The sequence below is a fragment of the Pristis pectinata genome, chromosome 10 (genome assembly GCF_009764475.1).
Source record: "Pristis pectinata isolate sPriPec2 chromosome 10, sPriPec2.1.pri, whole genome shotgun sequence".
Classification (NCBI taxonomy): Eukaryota; Metazoa; Chordata; class Chondrichthyes; order Rhinopristiformes; family Pristidae; genus Pristis; species Pristis pectinata.
Window position 1 is genome coordinate 55,959,423 of NC_067414.1, and position 24,407 is coordinate 55,983,829.

Sequence of the window (24,407 nt, forward strand, 5' to 3'; positions counted from 1 at the left end):
GCATGGGCTGCTTCATTTGCTGAGAAGTTGCTAACTGATAACAGCATGTAATCAAGAGGCATCTCCATTTTGGAATAGATAGACTTCTAGGAACTACAGCCATGACTCCAATCACTGGAGTGTTTTTACTTGATGCCCACTCATTTTTACTAGGCTACAAAGAGCTGAATAAGATGTGCTGACATTCAATTCTTTAACTTTTTTTTGAACAGTTTGAAAGGCCAAACAGCCCAAATGTGAAGGAACACTAAAACAAGAATGAGAAAAATTAAACAGAAGCATCAAATAGAACAGTAATCTATTCTGTTTTTGGTCTGTCCAAAGTCAGGCCATAGTACTGAACAGGAAATGTGGCTGGGATTAAATCTCTGGCAATATGCCTTTTACTCTGTGGATATAAACAAGAATCAGATGGAAGGTTAGTGCAAATGGACAAATGATCAAGAGGAGTCTTGATTAAAGGCTTAGGAATTAAGCTTGCAACAGAAAAGCAAAAACTGCAAATACATGAAATCTGAAAGAAGCAATGTGCCAGAGATACTCAGGTTAGTCAGCATTTGTGAAAGGGAAAAATAGTTAATGTTTTAAGTCAATGACCTTTCATCAGAATTGGAAAAGTGAAAATACAGCACGTTTTAAGGTGCAGAGAGAGGAGGGACAGTGAGAACAGAGGGAATGTCTATGATAGTATGGAGACAAAGGTTGTTCAGGTGACACATGTAATTAATCATGGTTGATCCATCTGAATAGGAATGAGGGCATTAAGAGGAAAAAAATCAAAGCCTACTGGAAAAAGATACAGAACATAGCAGTTGCTCTAAATATAAAATAAAAGCGCTAGAAATTCTCATCCAAATCATTGAAATTGTTGAGTATGTACAAGGCATGTTATTAAGTTTACCGATGATGCTAAACTAGGTGGCATCATTGACAGTGAAGCTGGTTATCAAAAATTACAAGCTTATCTTGATCAGCCAGGTAAGTGGGCCAAGAAATGGCAAATGGAGTTTAGTTCTGATAAGTGTGAGATGTTGCATTTTGGAAAGTCAAATCAAGGTAGGAATTTCACAGTAAACAGTAGGGTCCTGCGGAATGCTGCAGAGCAGAGGGACCTTGGAGTTCAGGTACATGGTTCACTGAAATTGGAGTCACAGGTAGACAGGGTGGTGACAGCTGCTTTTGGCATCCTGGCCTTCATTAGGCAGGGCACTGAGTATAGAAGCTAGGAGGTTATGTTGTAGCTGTACAAGACACTGGCGAGACCACACTGGGAGTACTGTATTCAGTTTTGGTCACCCTGCTATTGGAAAGATGTTATTAAACTGGAAAGAGTGCAGAAAAATTTCCAGGGATGTTGCCAGAACTCAAGTTACAGGGAGAGGTTATACAGGCTAGGACATTTCTCTTTGGAGCACAAGAGACACAGGTGATCTTACAGAGGTGTATAAAATCATGAAGGGCAGAGATAGGGTGAATGCACTCAAGTCTTTTTCCCAGGTTTGGGAAATCAAGAACTAGAAGGCATAAGTTTAAAGTGAGGGGAAAGATGTAATCAGAACTTAAGGGGCAATCTGACACAGGTGATACATATATGGAATGAGTAGCCAGAGAAAGCAGTTGAGGTAGGTACAATAACAACTTTTAAGACAGTTGGACTGGTACATGAATAGGAAAGACTTAGAAGAATATGGGCAAAACACAGGCAAATGGGACTAGCTGGGATGGCATCTTGGTTGGCATGGACCAGCTGGGCCAAAGGGCTTGCTTCCATGTTATACATGATTAACAGATTAGGAGAGAATCAAAATGTTACAAACTGATAATCTGGCATCAGAACTAGCAGGAAAGTCCAGGCTGAAAATATTGAATTCAATAGAGTCACCAAGGTTGCAACACGTCAAGGCAGATGAGGTGTTGTTCTTCAAGCTTACAGTATATTGGGTATTGTTGGAACAGTGCAAGGAGGTTGAAGACAGGAAGTCAGGGGGAATGGGATGGAGAATTTCATCTGATAAACCGGTGTTCTCCAAAAGAATTCATCCCATCTGCTTTTAGTTTCCCCACTGTGGAGATCACTTCATGAACAACAGATGCAAAATACCAAATTGGAAGCACAAGTGAGCTTCTCTCTCATGTGGAAGGACAGTTTGAATCCCCAGACAATAGAAAGGGATGAGATGAAAGGACAGGTGTTGAACTGGAATATGACATGAGAAAAAGAGGTGTTAACATAGGATTAAGTCCTTCAGACCCTTGCCTTGGCTAATGGAGGGTTCCAGAGTGAAAGAGAGTTCAGAGAATTAATTTGTCATCTTCACAGGATGAAGAGAGGCTTCAGGGGTGAAAGGTGAAGACAAGAAAAAATTCCTATCTTTGATCTGGCTGGGATAAGAGGAACCAAGAGCAGAAATATGAGAAAGATGATAAGCCATGTTGCCCATAATAGAGGGGAAGCCACAGTCAATGGAAAAGGAATAAATCAGAAACCATTTTCTTCCTTTCTAACTGCCCTCATTCACACTCCTCCAGACAGATCTTCCATTAACTAGATGGCACCAAAAGCAACTGTGTCACCTGGACAACCTTGGCCTCCATCCTAAAGATATTCCTATTGTTCTCACCTCTCCCCTCTAACTTAAATGATGCACATTTTCTGTTTTCCAATTTTAAGTGTCATTGACCGGAAACATTAACCCTCCCTGACATGCTGTTTACCTCCACCATTTCCCGTTTTAATACCCTTTACCAGGAGGCAAGCAGGTAGAAATTTCAGTCAAGTGACAGGATGGAGTAGTAATTTGCAGGTACGAACAGCCACAGGTTTGTCAAGCTTTTCAAACAACTTGTACTGCAGTAATTCGTACCACTGAGCTAGGACGTTAAAGTTAAAAGGTGGATCTCTAAGGCAAACAAAAAATTGTATAAATCTGGTCCCAGATGGCAACAGAAAAAGCTAGAAATGCAGAATTAGTCTTGGAAGTGTAATTTCAATTACTGTTTTCACATGTAAGAAAACAGTTGCTGAGATCACAGAAGTTGCAGGAAAATTACATGCCTGTGATCCCTAGCAATATCACCTGGACTGAAGGCAACTTGAAAGGAAATGAATGGAGACCAGAACCATAGAACAATACAACACAATACAGACCCTTCAGCCCACCATGTTGTGCCGACCTTTAAACCACACCTCAGACTATCTAACCCCTTCCTCCCACATATCCCCCTATTTTAAATTCCTCCATATGCTTATCTAAATCTCTTGAAACTGACCAACGTATCTGCCTCCACCACTACCCCAGGAAGCGCATTCCATGAACCAACCACTCTGGGTGAAAAACCTCCCTCTAATATCTCCCTTGAACTTCCCACCCATTACCTTAAAGCCATGCCCTCTTGTATTGAGCATTGGTGCCCTGGGAAAGAGGCGCTGGCTATCCACTATCTATTCCTCTTAATATTTTGTATACCTCTATTATGTCTCCCCTCATCATGCTCCTCTCCAACGAGTAAAGCCCTAGCTCCTTTAGTCTCTCCTCATAATCCATACTCTCTAATCCAGGCAGCATCCTGGTAAATCTCCTCTGCACCCTTTCCAACACTTCCACATCCTTCCTATAATGAGGCGACTAGAACTGGACACAGTACTCCAAGTGTGGTCTAACCAGAGTTTTGTAGAGCTGCATCATTACCTCGTGGCTCTTAAACGCGATCCCACGATTTATGAAAGCTAACATCCCATAAGCTTTCTTAACTAGCCTATCCACCTGTGAGGCAACTTTCAGGGATCTGTGGATATGAACCCCTAGATCCCTCTGCTCCTCCACACTACCCAGAATCCTGCCATTAACCTTGTACTCCGCCTTGGGGTTTGTCCTTCCAAAGTGTACCACATCACACTTCTCCAGATTGAACTCCATCTGCCACTTCTCAGCCCAGCTCTGCATCCTATCAATACCCCTCTGCAAGCTTTGACAGCCCTCCACACTATCCACAACATCACTAACCTTTGAACCTTAGAAACAAGTAATCAAGGCAAGTAGATCATATCACACGTTCCAAAAGAGGGTTGTGAATCTTTTCAAACTTTCATGAATTTGGGTAGAACAAATATACAATGGAAAGCTACATATAATCAAGGCTGGGGCAAGGAAGCATGAATGCACCAAAGCCAGATACATGAAAAGGATTATGTATGAAATGACAGCAATCTTGATCATGATCTAGCCACTGGAAGAGATCTTGCTGCTGTGTTTTATACATAGGAAAAAAGACTTTTCCTAAATATTTAATCCCATACTACACTTTGTTCAATACTACAGCCTTCACTTGTGTAGAGTGAAGAGAGGCTGTTCTACAAGAACAAGATGCTGGGTTTCACCCAATTTGCTGCATGTCCAAAGGGGAAGTACCTTTAAAAAGAGGTTGTATATAATCCAAAAGAACATTCTTGCCCTAATACACAGTAAAACTCAAATAAACCTATCTGGAAATTCCAGGTATTGTATGCTATGTTCCTTTCCCACTCACCTGGACCCTGGTTCCCATGCTCCTTTTAAATTTAACTGGTTCACTAGAAAATTACAATATTGGCAATTCAAAATGTTCTGGGGTATTAATAGAAATAACATCCAATAGTCCAGAAAATCAGCTAATCTGGCACCAAAGTCCAGAATGTGTAGGACTATCAGAGCTTTCCTGTAGTTGTCCAATGCGTGTAAATGCCCAAGGCAGAATACATGCCAGATTTCTGCTTAAAATCAATACACAAGTTTAGCATTGCCAAATTTCTTTGCCATACAGATCACAGCTGTATGGTCTGGATTTTGCAACAGTACTAATATTGTGTGACACTGACAGCAACTTCAGTGCATGTGTTTTTGTACTGAAATCCCATTGTCATATAGCACTCTTTTATAAACTGCACTGTTTGCAGACTTCTCCATAGCCACTAAAGGAAACCACAAACTGAGCTTAATTTCCTGCATTTATGCACTACCTTAAAACATCTTCAAAACACAAGAGTTCTATGGGTATTTAAATGGCACACATTATAATTGTTTAGCAAGATACCTAGATCTAACATGAACTTCTTCACAGCTCATTGAATAACTCATTAAATGTTAACGATTTTATACCATTTCAGTAGCTCCCTCAATCATATCTTATGTTCTGAGCTTTATTCCGCTCAAGTGTTTGAAAAAGTAATTAAAAACAGCTAACACTTCAGGGTCAGTGGTAAGCATTGTTGCTTCACTGCTGATGAATCAAATTTTTGGCCCAATATCCACCAACCGCATTACCAGTGTTGGAACATAACTGGAGGATGGTAGAGGGCAACTTACTTCAAACACACTTCCATACTTTGGTCTCCTCCAGAGTTGCAGTATCAAGAGCAGTAAATCTCTGGGACCATCACCACCTTCAAGGCATAAAACAATAAACATGCTCATATCCTTGGGGGTGGGGGAGGTGGATGGAGTCACCAAGCTCATTTAAGGCATTGAGCAATACTGCCCCAGAAAAAGTGATCAACCCAGTGTTTCATGCATACCAAATTGATTTTGGCGGGGGGGGGGGGGGGGGGTTGAAGCAGGAGGTTGGCCAACAGTGCCAAAGACTGAAGAAAGGTGAAACAATATACATAGTCACAGAAAGAATGCAATTTGGTGTGGTCTTCATTAAGGCAGAGGTTTGATGTGGGTAGATTGCTTATTGAAAAGGCTTAAACATTGACACTGAGAAAAAAACATGGGAGAAAACAAAAATTGAGAAAATGAGCACTGAAATGGTGTAACAAGGTGCAAGGACAGAGGGATAAGTTTTGTACTGAGGGAAATGTCCTTAGGGGAAATAATTTAATGTATGAGTGAATGCAGTCACAGAAGGAAATGTGGAATAAAGTAGTTCAATATGAATTTGTTCAAAGATGCAAGAAGTGGGCACATAGATGAGAGGAGAGATGGAAGATAAAGTTTAAAAAAAAAATCAGGGCACAATTGAGGGAATAACCTCAGATTATTGTTTTGGGAACAAGAGGAAAATGGTGGCAGAAACAGCAAACAAGGGTATCATCTTCCACACTATCAGCAAAATTGCACTTTCAGACTTCAAGTGATTCGTGGATGGTAGGGCCTAAAGCATGTTACTACGAGATAAAAATGAGAGCTTGAAGTAAATGAGGGGAAATGGGGAGTTTGAAGTGGCACTGCAGAATGTACACTTCTTACTCCCATCAGTCTGATTTGGCTCCAATAGCTCTTGCTTTGAGACAGCATCCCCAGATGCAGTTCATTTGTGTTAATGCACAAGTTATTTCTCAGTTCAGGGCTACGACAGTATGGCAGCTTCCCATTCTAAATGTTTTTGTTCCATTTACGAGCCAAATTGAATTGACTATAGTGTGCTTTTCTGAAAGGACTTGCTGTCATTCAGCTGTTTCCACGTAATAAATCACAATCTTGTGTAAACCCATTGCAAGTCCAGAACACGTTGGTGTACGTCACTCAGCTATCACTAGATCCCAGTCCAGCAGCAGGGTATAACTGCTTGGATTTCCTGCTTAACACTGTGGAAGTGATGTCTCCCATCCTATTCCTGCCAGACTTCACGAAGGAATAGCAAATAGATTCAATGGGCATTCCCAACCCTACACGTTAGGATGGGGAAAAGTAACGCAAGTGCAATTATTTTAATTGTATTGTGCTGTTAGAATATTACAGCACAGTACAGGCCCTTCAGCCCACAATGTTGTGCCGACATTTTATCCTACTCTAAGATCTATCTAACCCTTCCCTCCCACATAGCCCTCCATTTTCCTATCATTCATGTGCCCAAGTCTCTTAAATGTCCCTAATGTATCTGCCTCCACCACCTCTGCCAGCAGTGTTCTATGAACCCACCACTCCTAAAAGAAACTTACCTCTGACATCCCCCCATACCTTCCTCTAATCACCTTACAATTATGCCCCCTCATGTTAGCCATTTTTACCCTGGGAAAAAGCCTCTATCCACTCGATCCATGCCTCTTATCATCTTGTACACCTCTATCAAGTCACCTCTCATCCTCCTTCAATTAACGTATCCTCATGAATCATGCTCTTCAATCTAAGTAGCTTCCTGGTAAATCTCCTCTGTACCCTCTAAAGCTTCCACATCCTTCCTATAGTGAGATGACCAGAACTGAACAAAATACCCCAAGTGTGATCTAACCAGAGTTCTATAGAGTTGCAAAGTTACCTCATGGCTCTTGAACTCAATACCCCGACTAATGAATGCCAACACACCGTATGCCTTCTTTACAACTATCAACATGCACAGCAACCTTGAAAGATCTACGGACATGGACCCCAAGATCCCTCTGTTCCTCCACATCGCTAAGAGTCCTGCCATTAACCTTGTATTCTGCCTTCAAATTTGATCTTCTAAAGTGCATCACTTCACACTTTTGAGTTGAACTCCATCTGCCACTTCTCAGCCCAGCTCTGCATCCTATCAATATCCTGTCATAACCTGCAGCAACCTTCTACACTATCCACAACACCACCAACCTTTATCATCAGCAAACTTACTAACCCACCCTTCTATATCCTCATCCAAGTCATTTATAAAACAAAGCCACAAAGAGCAGGGGTCCCAGAACAGATCCCTGTGGAACACTACTGGTCACCAACCTCCAGGCAGAATATGCTCCATCTACAACCACACTCTATGGGCGAGCCAATTCCGAATCCACACAGCCAAGTTCCCCCAGATCCCATGCCTCCTGACTTCCTGAATAAGCCTTCCATGAGGAACCTTATTAAGCAGCTTACTAAAATCCACATACACCACATCCAATGCTCTCCTTCAATGTGCTTTGTCACATCCTCAAAGAATTCAATCACGCTCGTGAGGCATGACCTGCCCCTCACAAAGCCATGCTGACTGTCCCTAATCAGCCTATGCTTCTCCAAATGCCCATAAGTCCTGTCTCTAAGAATCTTCTCCAGTAATTTTCCCACCAGTAAAGAAAGACTCACTGGTCTGTAATTCCCAGGGTTATCCCTACTCCCACTCTTAAACAAAGGAACATTTACCACCCTCCAATCATCTGGCACTACTCCTGTGGCCAGTGAGGATGCAAAGATCATTGCCAAAGGTGCAGCAATCTCTTCCCTCACTTCCCCTAATAACCTTGGACATATCCCACCCGGCACCGGTGACTTATCTATCCAAATGTTTTCCAAAAGTTCCAGCAGATCATCTTTCTTCACATCAACATGCTCTGGCATATCAGCCTGCTGTACGCCATGCTCAAACGTCAAGGTCTCTCTCACTGCTGAATAATGAAGTATTCATTAACGACCTCCCCTACCTCTTCTGACTCCAGGTACATTTCCTGTTTTATCTCTGATTGGTCCTATCCTCATTCTAGTCATCCTCCTATTCTTCACATACATGTAGAAGACCTTGGGTTTTCCTTAATCCTACTCATCAAGGCCTTTTCATGCCCCCTTCTAGCTTTCCTAAGTCCATTAAGCTCCCTGGCTACCTTTAACTCTCCAGAGCCCTGTCCTTTTAAACCTTTGGCATTCAAGACATTTTTTAATAATAACCTAAGTCTTGCAAAGATTTGGCAGGATTAGTAAAACAAGGCTCCACCCTTAAAACCCTGAGATCTACTCACCCTTGGGGAAGGGGGTTTAAACATATCTGGGCTCAAGCCTGTGTGGTGGAGGGGGCTTTCAATTTATTCGGGGAGTGAACACAGTAGATGTACAGTTTGGATGGGGTGCTGCTCAAAGTACAGTTAAGTATTAAAGCAAAACCAAGTTAATCCAGTAAGCAGAGTAGACACAGGCATGACAAGGCACACAGAAGGAATGCAAGGTTAAATTGCATCTATTTTAATGCAAGGAGCCCAACTGGTGAAGCACCAAGATTCCTCAGACAGCATCCTCTAAACCTTTAATCTCCACCAGCTAAAAGGACAAGGCAGTAGAAGCATGGGAATACCACCATCTGGAAGTTGCCCTCCAAGCCCCACACACCTTCCTGACTTGGAAATTTATTGCTGGTCCTTCACCACTGGGTCAAAATCCAGAATCAGTTTTATTATCACTGACACACATCGTGAAATTTGTTTTGTGGCAGCAATACAGTGCAAGACAAAGACAAAAATTACTACAAGTTACAAAAATAAATACTGCAAAAGAGGAATAACGAGGCAGTGTTCACTGACTGTTCAGAAATCTAATGGAGGGGAAGAAGCCATACCTAATGAGTGTGGGTCTTCTGGCTCCTGTGCCTCCTCCCCAGTGGTAGTAATGTGAAGATGGCATGTCCCAGGTGGTGATGGTCCTTAATGATGGATGCCACCTTCTGAGGCACTGCCTCTTGAAGATGTCCTCAATGGCAGGGAGGGTTGTGCCCATGATGGAGCTGGCTGAGTCTACAACTCTCTGCAGCCTCTTTTGATCCTGCACATTGGAGCCTCTATACCAGGTAGTGATGCAACCAATCAGAATGCTTCTCATTGTACATTTGTAGAAATTTGCAAGAGTCTTTGGCGACATACCAAATCTCCTCAAACTCCTAATGAAGCTGCCGGCATGCCTTCTTCATGATTGCATCAATGTGTTGCACCCAAGATAGATCCTCAGATGTTAATGCCCAGGAATTTGAAGCCACTCATTTCCACCACTGACCCCTCAATGAAGACTGGTGTGTGTTCTCCCAACTTCCCCTTCCTGAAGTCCAACCAATTCCTTGGTCTTGCTGACAATGAGTGCGAGATTGTTGTCGCGACACCAGCCAACCAGCTGATCTGTTTCACTCCTGTACACTGCCTCATCACCTGGAACTGTCTTCCGAAGAGCAATGTGGGCATAGCCACACCTCAAGGATTCTAGCAGTTCAAGGCAGCAGCTCACCACCATTTTCTCAAGGGTAATAAGAGATGAGCAATTAAATGCTGGCTCAGCCTGTGAAGCCCAGATCCCTTGAATGAATATACTAAAAAGTGAACTCTGATCTCCACATGGGATGATATAGTTGCTATTACTTATGGTTGAAAGGGGAACAGGACTGGCAACTCAACATTCCAAGGTATAGAATCTTTAGGCATGACAGGAGTAGATACAAAGCATTGATTATGGAGTCCATTACTGGAGTAACAAAGGCTCATCAAATGAAGCCATAGGTAGAGCTCAGGAACAAAAAGGGGTCACTTTACTACAGGCCTCCTAACAGCAGATATTTAGACACAGTACAGAGATGCAGAAGCAATAGGGATTTTCAACATCCTAAATATTAACTGGGATCTCTTTAGTATGGAAAGGGTTGAGGGAATAGAATTTTTAAAAAGTGTATTCAAAAGATCTTTGTGAGCCAGTACATGGTCCTATGAGAAGGGACAATACCAAACCCAATTTTAGAGAATGCAGCCAGACATATGGTTGAAGTGCCAGTGGGAGAATATTTTGAATATAACGAAGTTTCAAAGTAAATCAAAATCAAAAAACCGCAGATGCTGGAGATTTGAAATACATGCTGAATACTGAAAAAATGCTGAATAGCTCATCAGGCAAATCTGTGAAAATAAAAACATTTAATGTTTCAGATCCAAATCTATCCGAACTAGGAAGAAATCAAGTTAATTTTCAGTAGTGAGATGGGGATGAAGTATAGCAGTCATAGTAACAATTACAAGCACATAATACCTGTTTGTCCATACAATGCGTTAACAGCAAGGCTGAAACATGTGCAGCAGGTCAGACCATACTAGTAGAGAAAAAAACAAGCCAACATTATCACAGATAGAAATGGCCAGTTCTGAAACAAAGAAATAATGAGTTACCCAAATTTGGAAAATTCGGTATTGAGTTCTGAAGCCTGCAACTTGCCTCAGACAGATGGTGTTGTTTTTCAAGCTAGCATTGGGCCTTGTTGTAACAGTGCACAAGTCACAGACATGGGTCCAAATGTGTGTGGGATGGGGAATTAAAGAGGCAGGCAACTGAAAGCTCAGAGTTACTCCTCTGGTCTGAACTCAGGTGCTCTACAAAGCAATCATTAACCAGCATTTGGCTCCTCCAATGCAGAAAAGACATGCTGTGTACAGTGAATGTAATACACTAGAGTGGAAGTGCAGGTGAATTGTGGTTTCACCTGGAACGTTTGGATCCCTGGATGGTGGAAAGGGAAGAAATGAAGGAATGATTGCATGGGAAAGTAAAAGGGAGTGGTTGCTGGAGGATAGAAAAGTGGGTCAGGGAGACATGATGAGAGCAATCCCTTCAAAATACTGAGATGAGGGGGGAAAACACACATCTAATGGTGGAATCTCGTCAGAGCTGGCAGAAACTGCCAAGTATGATCTGTTGATTTGAAAATTGTTGGTGCTATTGATAGTGAAAAGGACAGCTTAGGCTACAGGATGATGTTGATAAAAGGGCAGAATAACAGCACGTGGAATTTAATCTTGGTAAGTGCAAGGTGATACACTTTGAGCACTGACAAGGGCAGGACATACACAATAAATGGTAGGATCCTAAATTATTTTGTGGAAGAGGGACTCAGTGTCCAAGTCCAAGGATCCCAGAAGGTGGCCACACAGGCAGGTAAGGTACTTGCCTTTGTTAGCTAGTGCACATAATAAAAGAGCAGGCAGTTTATGGTACAACTGCACAAACACTGATTGGGCTACACTGTGCAGTTCTGATCACTACACTATAGGAATAATGTGAGTGCACAGGAGATTCACAAGGTTATTGCTTACAGTGGAGTGTTTCAATTATGAGGAGAGCTTGGAGACAATGTTCTCCTCCACTTGCCTTCCTTCTGGGGGGGGGGGGGAGGGGGAGGGGGATGTGATTGAGATATACAAAATTTGAGGGACAAAGATAAGGTTGACAGTACAAAACTTTTCTCCATAGCAAAGGTGACTAAAGCTAGCAAGCATAAGCTTAAGGGACAAGTGGTTTAGGGGATAGGAGACCTCCTTCCTTCCTCCCCCCCCCCCCCGAGGGTGGTTGGAATCTGGATCACACTGTCTGAAAGGGTGGCAGAAACAGGTACTATTCAAGCACTTGAATCACTATGGCAATAGAAGCCTATGGACAAATGCTGATAAATGGAATAAGTACAGATGGGTACTTGCCTATAACTCAGAACCATAGCATAGTCTTATACTTAATGTTTGTTCTGTGATCCCATTTTGTTTTAAAAAAGGTATAAAATCATGGATGCATTAAATCTCTACAAGAATTCTGACAACTGGGAGGATATTGCTGTAGTGTTAGGCACCCAACTGTGGCAAGTAGGGCAAAATAAATCTGTTGTAGATTGATATAGATCAGATGAGGGTATTCAAATCTAAGACAAACTGAGATCATTAGATTCGAACACATTTTTGTTAATCACCTGGAGTTCAACACCAAAGGTTTATGAGAAGTAACATTATTGGCAAAACCATGAAAGTAGAAATAAAAATGTGGAGATAAGCAAAAACTTTAAAATGGGTGTGGTTAGAATGTTTCTTTGTCAAAGCCAGAATTCATAGCGCTTAAATAGGAATTTAAAACTGATCATAAATTAAGCCTTACAAAACGGCCCAGAAAAGAGAACATTATGGTTAAGTCATGAAACAGATTTGTTGGAGCAAAGTCCATGTGTGTATTTAATATTACAGAAATTCGCTGAAACTGAAACCCATTTACCGTTTGGACACCGTATGCTACACTCCATGAAATAGCAGTTCAAGTTAAAAATTTGTAAATTGGGAGGTTACTAAATATCGGGCATGTCCCTAATCAAACTGTCTACAAAAGAAAAGTTTCGTGCTTGAAACTATAGATGAGTATCCTTTTAAGAAATCCCATGTTAAATAAAAACGAGGAAAACAAAAATAGCGCCAGCCATTTCCGCGTAAAATACCTCACTATTAGAGTTGTGCGCCGTATCTACGTTAATGGACGGATGAGATGCCAAATATGAAGCAAAACACCGCAGCCACTGGAAATCTTGCAAAATGTACTGGAAACCTACACGTTTACATTTCGAGTACGAACCCTTCCTTTAGTGGGATGGCAGTATAAGTCAGAAGACTTCAAGTAAACCATCACCCACTGAAGTACCCACGCCTAAAGCTCCCCAGCGGACGTTATAACAGTCTGAATCAAAAACAACCCAACCCAAAACAAGCGACAGGAACGCCCTTCACCGAACAGCACGTTTTAAGTTTACCCAACTGTATCTGGTACTTAAAGTCTCAAGTTTCTATTTTAAGTACATCCTCTCAGCTCCAAATTATCTACATTACAACCCCGCACACAGTCTCCTCCGAAGTGTAAATACATTTTTGGTGCAAAGACAATCTTCGAGAACAGTTTGGCATTTTCTCGTCTTTGCAGAGCCCAACCTGCTCTCTCTCTCCCCCACCCCCCTCCCCCCCCCACCCCACCCAAGGACAGTGTAGCTACACATCACCCACCTTCCTCCACCCCTCCGCTCCCCACCCCACTGTCGGTCGGCCGGCCGGGCCGGGATCCCCGACAGTCAGGCTGCAGGCCAGAGGGAGGGTACAAGGTACCCACGGACACACAAACAACCCACGCACCCAGCGGCCGTGGGTTGGGAGGGGGTGTGGGTGGGGGAAGCATGGTTATTTACCATCCATCGTCACTTGCTCACACCGGTCTGTGCCCAACTCAGAGCTCACCTTTTTACCTTTCTTCGCATCATCCTCCATCTCTAGCTGAACACCCGGCGACAACTCCTCGCAATCCGGGCAACGACGGCGACAAACCCCCCGACTCCCGCCCACAATGACATTACTGCAACGACATCCGACAGATGCCTCGACAGCCGGCTCTCAGGGCAGCCCGCGGGTCGGCCGCTCACACCGCACTCCGCCGGGCGCAACTTTTCAATCCTGCCGCCATCTTGGGCGTGTCTTCCCAACTCGCACCGGGCCGGCTGCAGAAGACACCTCCCCGCCGACAGGGGGCAGCAACGCAAGTACTCCCATTTCTCCACCGTCGGGGAGAGGGTGGGACTGGCGGGTTGCTGCAGCCGCCGCCGCACCACCCCCTCCCACACTCCCAGCCAGTAGGGGGCGGCCGCGGCAGGAGTTGGGAGGACCTCCCGACTACTTGCTGCTCATGGGCGCCACCTCCAGGAAGACATCCGCTTTCATTCATTCCGCCCCCAGACCAGATTTACTGCTCAAGTGGTGCAGGGTGAGTGACACCAGTCAAACGAGATTTGTAACCTGCGCTGCTGCACCCTTCAGCTTCATTGACAAGTATTGGAACGAAAATATACCGACGAAAGGCTGAAAAGGACGTGGAAAATTGGTGGATGGTCGAAGTACAAACTTTTCGAGCAGACTTGAAGTTTTATATTTTCCTTCGTTTAAAAAGAGGTAGTAAACATTTGAATGTTCAACAAATCTTCACTTTCTCAAAGCCTTAATGGGTAAATTCCAATAGATTTTGTTAACCTCCAGGAGCCCTACCTTTCTAGCTTCAACCCTGATCCCCAAACGTGCTGATGCTCAGAATATAACGCCTTCCCTCATTAACGCAAAAGCTCTTAAAGTGATAGCAACCCTGCCATCATAAGGTGAACGTTATCTTCACAGCTTTTAGGCATACACCACACTATTTCTTCTTTAAAAAGAAAAAAGTGAACAAGCCTGTCTCAGCAGATAATATGTTTATATAGAAGATATTATAAATTAAACAGTTCATTGGAAACTTGTACGTTTAGTTGTAGTCAAAGATATAAATTTTCACTTTCAAGAATTTAAATGGAGAATAACAACTCTTGGAAGGTTTATTTTTCTAGAACCTGCTTGTATCTCCCTTTGCTCTGGATGTTCCAGGAAATGATGTCTCTGATACACATCAGTTGATTGACTCTTGTCTCTTTGGACACTGTGTATCCAGTGCATAAGTGAATCTAATCTCTTAGGCCACTTCTGGAGAAACCAGCTTGCCCAGTGCAGTCATTGCACTCTATCTGCCTTGTGGATTTATATCTGTGCTTGGTGTACTCCAATTGTCTATTTATTTTTATATTCTCAGACTCCTGTTCTCTCACTGTTTCCTCTTTGAAGCTTTAATTTGCAGTCCACATCACTTTTTAGAACATAGAACACTACAGCACAGTACAGGCCCTTTGGCCCATAATGTTGTGCCGACATTTTATCCTGCTCTAAGACCTATCTAACCCTTCCCTCCCACATAGCCCCCTATTTTGTTTGAGAGATCTTTCATTTAGCTTCTGCCTTTGCCAAGACACCCCAGAGCCAATTCTACAATGCTGGGCCATTGGCACATTAAGCCGACATTATCAGTGTTAAACCAGCCTCCACCTCATTGAAATGATTTACTGCTTGTATCCCAATGATGTTGCCATAGCTCTATGTATTCTTCTTTCAATTGATCCTGATCCATCTGCAACTGGTTAACCGATATTAGAAGTTCATAATTATCAACATTCTGGCTGAGGTCACACCTTTTTCAACAGTGACGGTATGTATTTCAAGTCAGGTACCTTACTCAGACTGTGCTCTCACTTCAGGCTTCAAGTATGGTCTCAATCAGTCGTGGACTTTGAATCTACACTGCTGATGCTCGAAATCTGAAAAAAATAAACAGAAAATTTTACAGCTATTCAGCAGTTCAGGCAGTATCTATGGAGAGCATAACAGAGCTAACATTTCAAGTGGGTGACCTTTCTTCAGAAATGAGCCCAGTTCAGGTAAAGCTCACCTTAATGATACAGTTTCTCTGTGTTGGTTCTAGTGCCAAAGTTCATAAAATGGAATCTATCTTTCACACATCACTACTTCAATGACATGTTCACTATTTCTCTTGGTCAGTGGCGCACAATATTTTGTGAGGAGAGCCAGAATGATGATATAATTCATTTCTCAGGGCCACTACCATGAACTCAGAAGCTCCAAACGTTCTGATAGCTCCTTGCCATTTTCATTCAGATTGTGCTCTGATGAGCAGGCTAGACTTCTATTTATTCCATTGGAGGGGAATGTCTATGAGGAAGAGCAGTACGTTTCAGATAATTTGCAACTTTTTGAATTATTTGAGTTACTGTCAATCCATTTAGTGGTTAACTTATTTGTATTTAACTAATTAAAATGCTTTCCAGCAGTTTTGTATTTTAGTTCAGAAAGAATAATTTTTAACATTATTTATAATTTTTAGATTGTTAATGGTTAATTCATCTTAATAGCTTTTGAATATTTTTCAACATGTATGAATGTCAGAGACAAGGACTTTGGCAGTTTCAAAAGCCAGTAAGCTTTAGGCCATGGTATAACAGGTGACAAAACATTTCTGGGGCCAGGCCTCAGCATTCACAGCACTTAGCTTTGCCAGTCAGGAGTTTGCTTCAGTTGCCATAGAAGATCCACTTCAGATAAGTGGTTTAGGAAACAACAAGTATATCTGGTTTGCCATTCACTGAGGTAGGCCAGATGGAAACCTCCTTCAGGCTAGATGTGGTCCATTAGTATCCTGTGCTGATTTGCACCCGGGCCAGGTGGGAATCCAGAGATTATGGTCTAGAAGTTCAGTCTCAAAGCTCATCTTCTTCATGATTGATTCATTGTGTAAAATCAACTGTTAAGCACAATTGGTACCTCATAGGATGCCAGGCATATGTTGAAACTCAATTGCATGGTTCCATGTGCACAACATGCAGAAACCTGAGGCAAACTGGGCATGTGTTCACAGAATCATACAGCATGGAAGCAGGGCCTTTGGCCCACTATATCCTTGCCAACCATCAAGCGCCCAATCTGTATTTTCCACTCTCGTGTCCCCATCAACTCCTGCCATTCCCCTCCCAATTCTCCTGCCATTCACCTACAATTTACGCAGCCAATTAATCTACTAACCAGCATGTGTATGGCTTGTGGGAGGAAGCCAGAACACCCAGAGGAAGCCCACATGTTCACAAGGAGAACATGCAAACTCCACATAAACTGCATCGAAGTTCAGGATCAAACCCTGGTGTGTGGAACTAAGGCACCTTTACTGTGCCATTGTGCCACAGTAATGACAATTGTCACAGAGTGCTCACTTAAAGTGCTTCTAACATTAGAGGGCATGCATTCAAGCTGAGAGGGGCTAAGTTCAAAGGGGATGTGCAGGGCAAGTTTTTTACACAGAGAGCGGAGGGTGCCTGGAATGTGCTGTCAGGGAGGTATTTGCTAGTGGAGACAATTATGATAGCGACATTCAAAAGGCTCTTAGATAGGCACAGAAATGTGCAGAGAATGGAGGGATATGGCCATTGTGTAGGCAGAAGGGATTAGTTTAGTTACATGTTTAATTAGTTTGGCACAACATAGTGAGCCAAAGGGCCTGTTCCTGTGCTGTAATGTTCTTTGTTCTATGTAGTGCTGCCACACACACAATGTTTTGTAGCAATACAGTAAAGAAAGTGTGGATCTTGCACAGAACAGGACACTGAACAGAAGAAAACAGTACCACTCTGATATTTAAGACATCATTACCTGTGTCAGGAATCACATCACTTATGCACATGAAATGTGCATACATCTTTGTTGGAAAGTCTTTTAGACGAGACATCGATTGAGTCAGTTGAGCTTCAAAGATAGAACAGACTTCCGTTCATTACTGAGTTTAGGGCTTCAGCCCACTCTCCATGTTTTTGCCATTACAATCTCAAAGTCATTGTCAGGAAAAGCAGAGAAGCCTGTTCCTTGTTTGTCTTGGCACTCTTCCAGCTAGTACACCCAAAACTGCCTGGTGACTCAGATGGTGACTGAAGTTGGGCACCTCTGCTTTAAGAGGCTTGGGATTTATTTCAAACAGCATCTGTTCGTTGTGTTGCGCATAATACAGTTAATGAACTGAATCATCCTGTTCACTAGCTGATGGTCCTAAAAAGAAGCATTAGCTAACTACAGTGCATTGATTGTTATGCTCTTGGCTTCTTTACCCATTCAATGATACCCGGAAACCTGGACTGAGCTGGTCAGATGTTGGCGCCAGATGATCTCCCACTTTTCTTTGGGCTCAGCACTTTAGTCCAGAGGCAGAGTTCACCAGTGCTGAGCTGGGGGACTAGATTCCAGGGCTCACAAATGTACCATCATGGTTGGCGTGTGGTTGTTTCTGTAACAATTTTGCTTATTTTTTTAAATTGATTTTTATCATTACAGGTGTTTCTAAGTATTTAATTATTTTTGTTTCTTTAATTGTTTTGAAATATTTAACTCTATTTTAGCTGTCTTTGAATGTCTCTGATCAACAGAGTTAAAAACATTTAGTTAAAAAGGCCTTTGACAGCAGGGAGCCCCAGGATTCATTACTGCTCTGATCTGCTCCGCTTTGCAGGAGAGGCTCAGCAGCCATTCCTGGAGCTCAGTTGGACTGACAGGATCACAAAAAGTAAGTACAGCTGCAGGAATATTGGGCCAGGGCACATTGGATTGAGCATGATCTAACCTAAAATGTGCAACTACAGAGAGAGTCAGGAATCACACCAGTTATGTCAGATTCAGATTAGTTGATTGTCACATACACTAGAGTGTAGTGAACTTCCTTGCTTGTGTGAAGTTCACAGAGTAAATAGTATACATGGTAGTAATAAGTACAACAATAAGTACAGCAACAAGTCCAAAACAATGGAATGGTGCAAAGCATAGTAGTGCAAACTGAAGTAATGCAAAACGAAATGCTAAAGTGACAATAACAGAAGAGGTAGAATTAAAGGTTGGAGAACATGGCAGCACCACTGGGAAGGGGATGTGCAATCAGTGATTGGTTCAGAAGTCTCATAGCAGTGGGGAAGAAGCTGTTCTTAAGTCTGGTCTTCTGGGTTTTTTCCTGTATCTTCTTGTAGAAGGTTGAAGAGAGAAAAGGGAATGGCCAGGGTGGCAGACATCCTTGACAATACTGTCACCCTTCCTGAACCAATGCAGCATGAAGATGGATTGGATGGAGGGATGTGATGAGCCTGTGACGGACTGGGCATCATTTACCTCTCTCTGCAGGTTCTGATGGTCCAGAGCAGAGCAGTTGCCGTATCAGGCTGAAATGCAACCCATCAGGATACTTTCTATAGTGCACCTGTAGAAGTTCGAGAGAATTTCCAGGGACAGGCTGAATCTTCTGAAACACCTAAGAAAGTACATACGCTGATGTACTTTCTTGATCACAGCATCAGTACAGAGAGACCAGGAAAGGTTGCTGGTGATATGGATGCCAAGGAACTTGAAGCTGTTGACCACATCTATAGCAGCTCCACTGATGAGGACAGAGTTGTGTTCACCACCACCACCCCTCTCCCCCACGCCCCAATGCTTCTTTAGGTCAACAACCAGCTCTTTCATCTTGCTGATGTTAAAGTCTAGGTTGTTGTTCTGACACCATGACACAAGGTTCACAATCTCTTTCCTGTACTCTGTCTCATCATTGTTGTTGATTCGGTCTATAACAGTGGTGTCATTGGCGAACTTGAAAATGAAGTGGCACTGTATTTGGCCACACAGTCATGGGTATACAGGGAGTACTGAGCACACAAACCTGGGGAGTATCAGTGTTGAGGGTCAGGATGGATGAAATGTTATGACCAATTATAACCAACTGATGTCTGCTGATCAGAAAGTCTAGAAGCCAGTGACAGCTGGGGGCTCCAAAGCCAAGTTCCAAGAGTTTATGAGCTTATTATTTGATGAGCGTATTAGACATTATGGTGCTGAAGGCTGAGCAGTAATCAATGAATAATATCTGGATATTTGTATTATTATCAATGTGATCCAGAGCTGAATAGTTTGTTAGTTAGCTATGTGCATGAAACCTTGTACAGGGTGGGCTAATGAAAATCTTTCTGTCTCTGCATCAGAGGAAACCAGTGCTAATCCCTGCCTGGTGCCATTTTAATGCATGTTGGCATGTTTTCATAAATTTCTTTCTATAATACTCCTGGTGCCCTGCTCTGTAGTTTAGATTCCAGCATCTGGTTGTTCTTCAAAGAAACTACCGTCTCCTCTTCTTCATTTCTCCTAACATGGACCACAGTAGATCCAAACTCTCCCCCCACAATATATTTTGTAGGTAATTCAAGAAGTCTCTCATGCCTGGCACCAGAAAGGCAATGTACCATGTAAAAATATTGATTCTGGTTACAAAAGATGCATCTGTTCCCTAATTATTGAGACCTCCGCAATGATCAATTATGCTTCCACTCCTCATTCAAGATGTTTCCTACATCAAAGTGCCATGATCAGCCTTCTGGCTGTCTTGACAAGCATCATCCATATCTCCACAGACATTACTCCCCCTTCCCCCTAAACATCTCACTCTCTTCTTTCCATGTTTTCCTCTTTCCTCCCTTCATTCCTCCTGTCACACTCCCTCTCCTATCATGAATATGTGAGATAAAATTTGCCGTGTTCAATATTTACATCTGTTGCAGCTATCTTTTCAGTCCTAACAAATTCTTAATATACTACATGATTCTAACTATGGGAAAGTATTGCAGCTATAGATTGTTTGGTGAGTATAACATGGGCCTTGACATTGTGGTAAGTGATGTAACAATTGCATGAGACACTGACCTCAAAGGAAGCTGTCCACAAAGCTCTAGCAATTACATTGGTGTGAATTTCCCTTTTCATAACATTGATTACTGTCGGGAGTCATTTCTAAGGGACCTCTGGCTTTCAGCATCTGTGATATCTAGATATCTACAAACTAGATGAACATCTCATCACATTAATTAATTCACACAAACCAAAAGGACAAAGCATAGATTTTAACTAACATTATAAACAATTTATAGAAAGCAAAATAAAGATTGGAGTATAATCATGATATTAAACTTAAATAGCAGAAGTAAACTTATTAAGAAGTATTTTTTTATTTTAAAATGAACTGTGCTTTAAAATATTTGCGTGAACAAATTAAATCCCCATACATAAAATTAGTCTTGCAAGGCCAGAGAGGGTGCTCTTTAGTATACTTTTGTGTTTCTCGGTATGTCAGCATTGCTAGCAAGACCAGCATTTATTGGCCTCCTAATTTGTCCTTGAACAGGTGGTGGTGAGCCATCTTCTTGAACTGCTGTACTCCTTCTGATGAACAGACTCCCACAATGCTGTTTTGTGGGGGTAAAAGAGGGGGTCGTTTCCAGGATTTAGATCCAGGAATGATGAAGGAATGTTGATATATTTCCAAATCAGAATCGTGTACAACTTGGAGGGGAACCTGTAGATGTAAGTGTCAACATGCACCTGTTGCCCTCATTCTTCTCAGTGATAGAGGTTGCAGGTTTGGGAATTGCTATTGGAACAGACTGGGTGAATAACTGCAGTGCTCAGTAAATACAGGATATTAATTAAGATTTAGTAGTTAGTGAGCCATTAAACATTCACACCACCCCCCCCCCCCCACCCCATGCAACCAGGTAAATTTTCAGAATATTTTGCAGCAACAAATATTGATTAAAAACCTTAGGTTCATTCTAGTTCAATGGAATTTTCTCAATTCTGTTGAAAAAGGCTGCAAACACCACAGCCTGTAGATGAGGACTGACTTACTGAAGCAATTTTGAGATTTATCCATTAAACTATAAATACATAAAAATTTTCATGTCAGTTTCACGTGACACTATATTTTCTGACATTACTACCATTCTGGACCATTTTCTACTTTGAAAGAGCCACTATATTTTAAAAAGTAATTTATTGATTGTAAAGCATTTTGGAACACCTGCAAGAGGCATGGAATTCTCCCTTATTTCTTTTATATGAAATTAATAACTTACTTGCGAGAGAGGTCAGGAAACCTGTTTTTTATAACCGTAAGTTGACGGATGCATTGCTACTCTTGTCGGTTCCACATAAGATGTTTGGTTTCTGAATGCTCTCATGTTTTATGTTTTTCAGCAACTTGTTTTCACCTCTTACCATAGCCTCAGCTGATTTTATATTTTGCTGCCACTCTACTTTCTCAAATGACAGGTCTAAACAAAGCCTCAGTAGCAACTCTATCTTGCACAATTCAGCTGAACCCAACATCGACATAGATTGAAGGACTTCCCGAAATGGGTGAATGGATGAAACAGAGTTCAGTGTTCTTGCCCCTCTATCCTGTTAAACCCATTAGTACACCTTGTGACCTTGCTACAGATCACAGGGGAATTTAAAGGGGAAAAGATTGGGTAAGCATACATTTCCTGTATTTAACCAATATATCACAAAATGAGAAGCTTTAAATTGGTAAATTAGTAAATTGGTTTATTATTGTCACATTTACTGAGGTACAGTGAAAAACTTGTCTTGCATACCGTCCAAACAGATCAATTCATTACAACAGTGCATTGAGGTAGTACAAGGTAAAACAGTAACAGAGTGCAGAATAAAGTCTTACAGTACAGAGAAAGTGCAGTGCAGGTAGACAGTAAGGTGCAAGGTCACAACAAGATAGATTGTGAGATCAAGAGTCCACCTTATCGTACTAGGGAAGCATTCAATAGTCCTATAACAGCGGGATAGAAGCTGTCCTTGAGCCTGGTCGTACGTGCTTTCAGGCTTTTGTATCTTCTGCCTGATGGGAGAGGGGAAAAGGGAGAATGTCCGCAGCGGGTGGGATCTCCGATTATGCTGGCTGCTTTACTGAGGTAGTGAGGAGTGTAGACAGAGTCCATGATGGGGAAGCTGATTTCTGTGATGTGCTGAGCTGTGTCCACAACTCTCGCAGTTTCCTGCGGTCACGGGCAGAGCAGTTGCCATAACCAAGCTGTGATGCATCTGGATCGGTTGCTTTCTATGGCGCATCGATAAAAATTAGTGAAGGTCAAAGGGGAAGTAGAGGTGCTGGTGAGCTTCCTTGACCATGGCATCAATGTGTTTGGACTAGGACAGGCTGTTAGTGATGTTCACTCCTAGGAACTTGAAGCTCTCAACCCTCTGGACCTCAGAACCACTGATGTAAACAGGAGCATGTGCACCACCCCTCTTCCGGAAGTCAATGTCCAGCTCCTTTGTTTTGCTGACATTGAGGGAAAGGTTGTTGTCATGACACCATGTCACTAGGCTCTCTAGTTCCTTTCTGTACTCTGACTCATCATTTGAGATACGGCCCACTACGGTGGCATCATCTGCAAATTTGTAGATGGAGTTAGAGCAGAATCTGGCCATGCAGTTGTGAGTGTATAAGGAGTAGGGTAGGGGCTGAGGTCACAGCCTTGTGGGGCACCAGTGTTGAGAATAATCGTAGCGGAGGTGTTGCTATCTATCCTTACTGATTGCGGCCATTGGTCAGGAAGTCAAGGATCCAGTTGCAAAGGGAGGTGTTGCGTCCCAGGTCTCGGAGTTTGCTGATGAGTTTGCCTGGAATGATAGTATTGAAGGTGGAGCTGTAGTCAATAAACAATAGTCTAACATAGGTGTCCTTACTGTCCAGAGGCTCCAGAGATGAGTGTAGGGCCAGGGAGATGATATCTGCCATACGTGTTTTGGCAGTAGGCGAATTGCAATTGCAGCTTTATTTTCAGTTAGTTTAAATCTAAGGCTAGATTTTAACTAAATACAAATTGATACAGTGTTAATCGTCTCAAAGTGGGGTCAGTTGACTTACAGACCCATCAATGCTAATATTCTGCTGATTCCTGTTTTTAACGGTAGTCAATACCAGCATTTATTGTCCATCCCTACGTCAAGGTCATTTCAGGGGTAGTTAAGGATCAACCACATTTATGTACCTTGAATTATACATGAGCCACAGCAACTAAGAATGATAAAATTCCTTCCCTGAAGTTTAGCAAACTGCATGAGTTTTTACAACCGAATAGTTTTGTGGTTACCATTTTTGATATTAGTTTTCTAATTCCAGATTTATATGGTTAACTGAACATGGTTATATGGTTAACTGCTATACTTAGGATCTTAACAGGCATTTTAATACAGAACTAGTCAAAGTGTGCACTCTGCTTCTCTGACAAAGACTACCAATAGCATAGCAAAGGACTCATGTAAAGGTCAATTTTAACTTTCCTTTGTGAGTTCAAAAATAATTAGTTTCCTCTATGATTGCAAACACCTTTCCTGGGGCCTATTATGCTTCTGCTTGGGAAGCCATAGGCTATTGCACTGGAGTTGGCAATGTGCAATTGGCTTTACACAGTTTGCCATTTCTATTTAGGTCCAGACCTTGAAAGGAACCTGGGCACTCCGGGAGCAGATGTCAGCTAAAAATTAACTGACTCCCAGGATCTGTAGCTTTATGCTTTATGCATTCATGCTTTATGTCATAGTGAGCAACAACATAAAATATGTTGCAAATGTCCATTTATGAGCAATTGGTGCATTAGAAATCATTCAACACTTGTATGTTATGGGAGGCAAACTTGCCAAATTAATGTGA

At 42.3% G+C, this 24,407-nt stretch overlaps 1 protein-coding gene across 2 annotated transcripts in view; it reads right to left on the minus strand.

Moving 5' to 3' along the window:
* Positions 1-14,515, minus strand: part of ccm2 (CCM2 scaffold protein) — a 59,376-nt gene extending 44,861 nt beyond the window's left edge. Inside the window, exon 1 of one of the 2 annotated variants that reach the window (XM_052025143.1) lies at positions 13,700-14,515. In XM_052025143.1, the coding sequence (XP_051881103.1) occupies positions 13,700-13,729 (30 nt within the window). In that variant the 5' untranslated portion in view covers positions 13,730-14,515. The remainder of the gene's footprint in view (positions 1-13,699) is intronic. The other variant, XM_052025144.1, reaches the window with a different exon arrangement.
* Between the last annotated feature and the right edge of the window lie 9,892 nt (positions 14,516-24,407).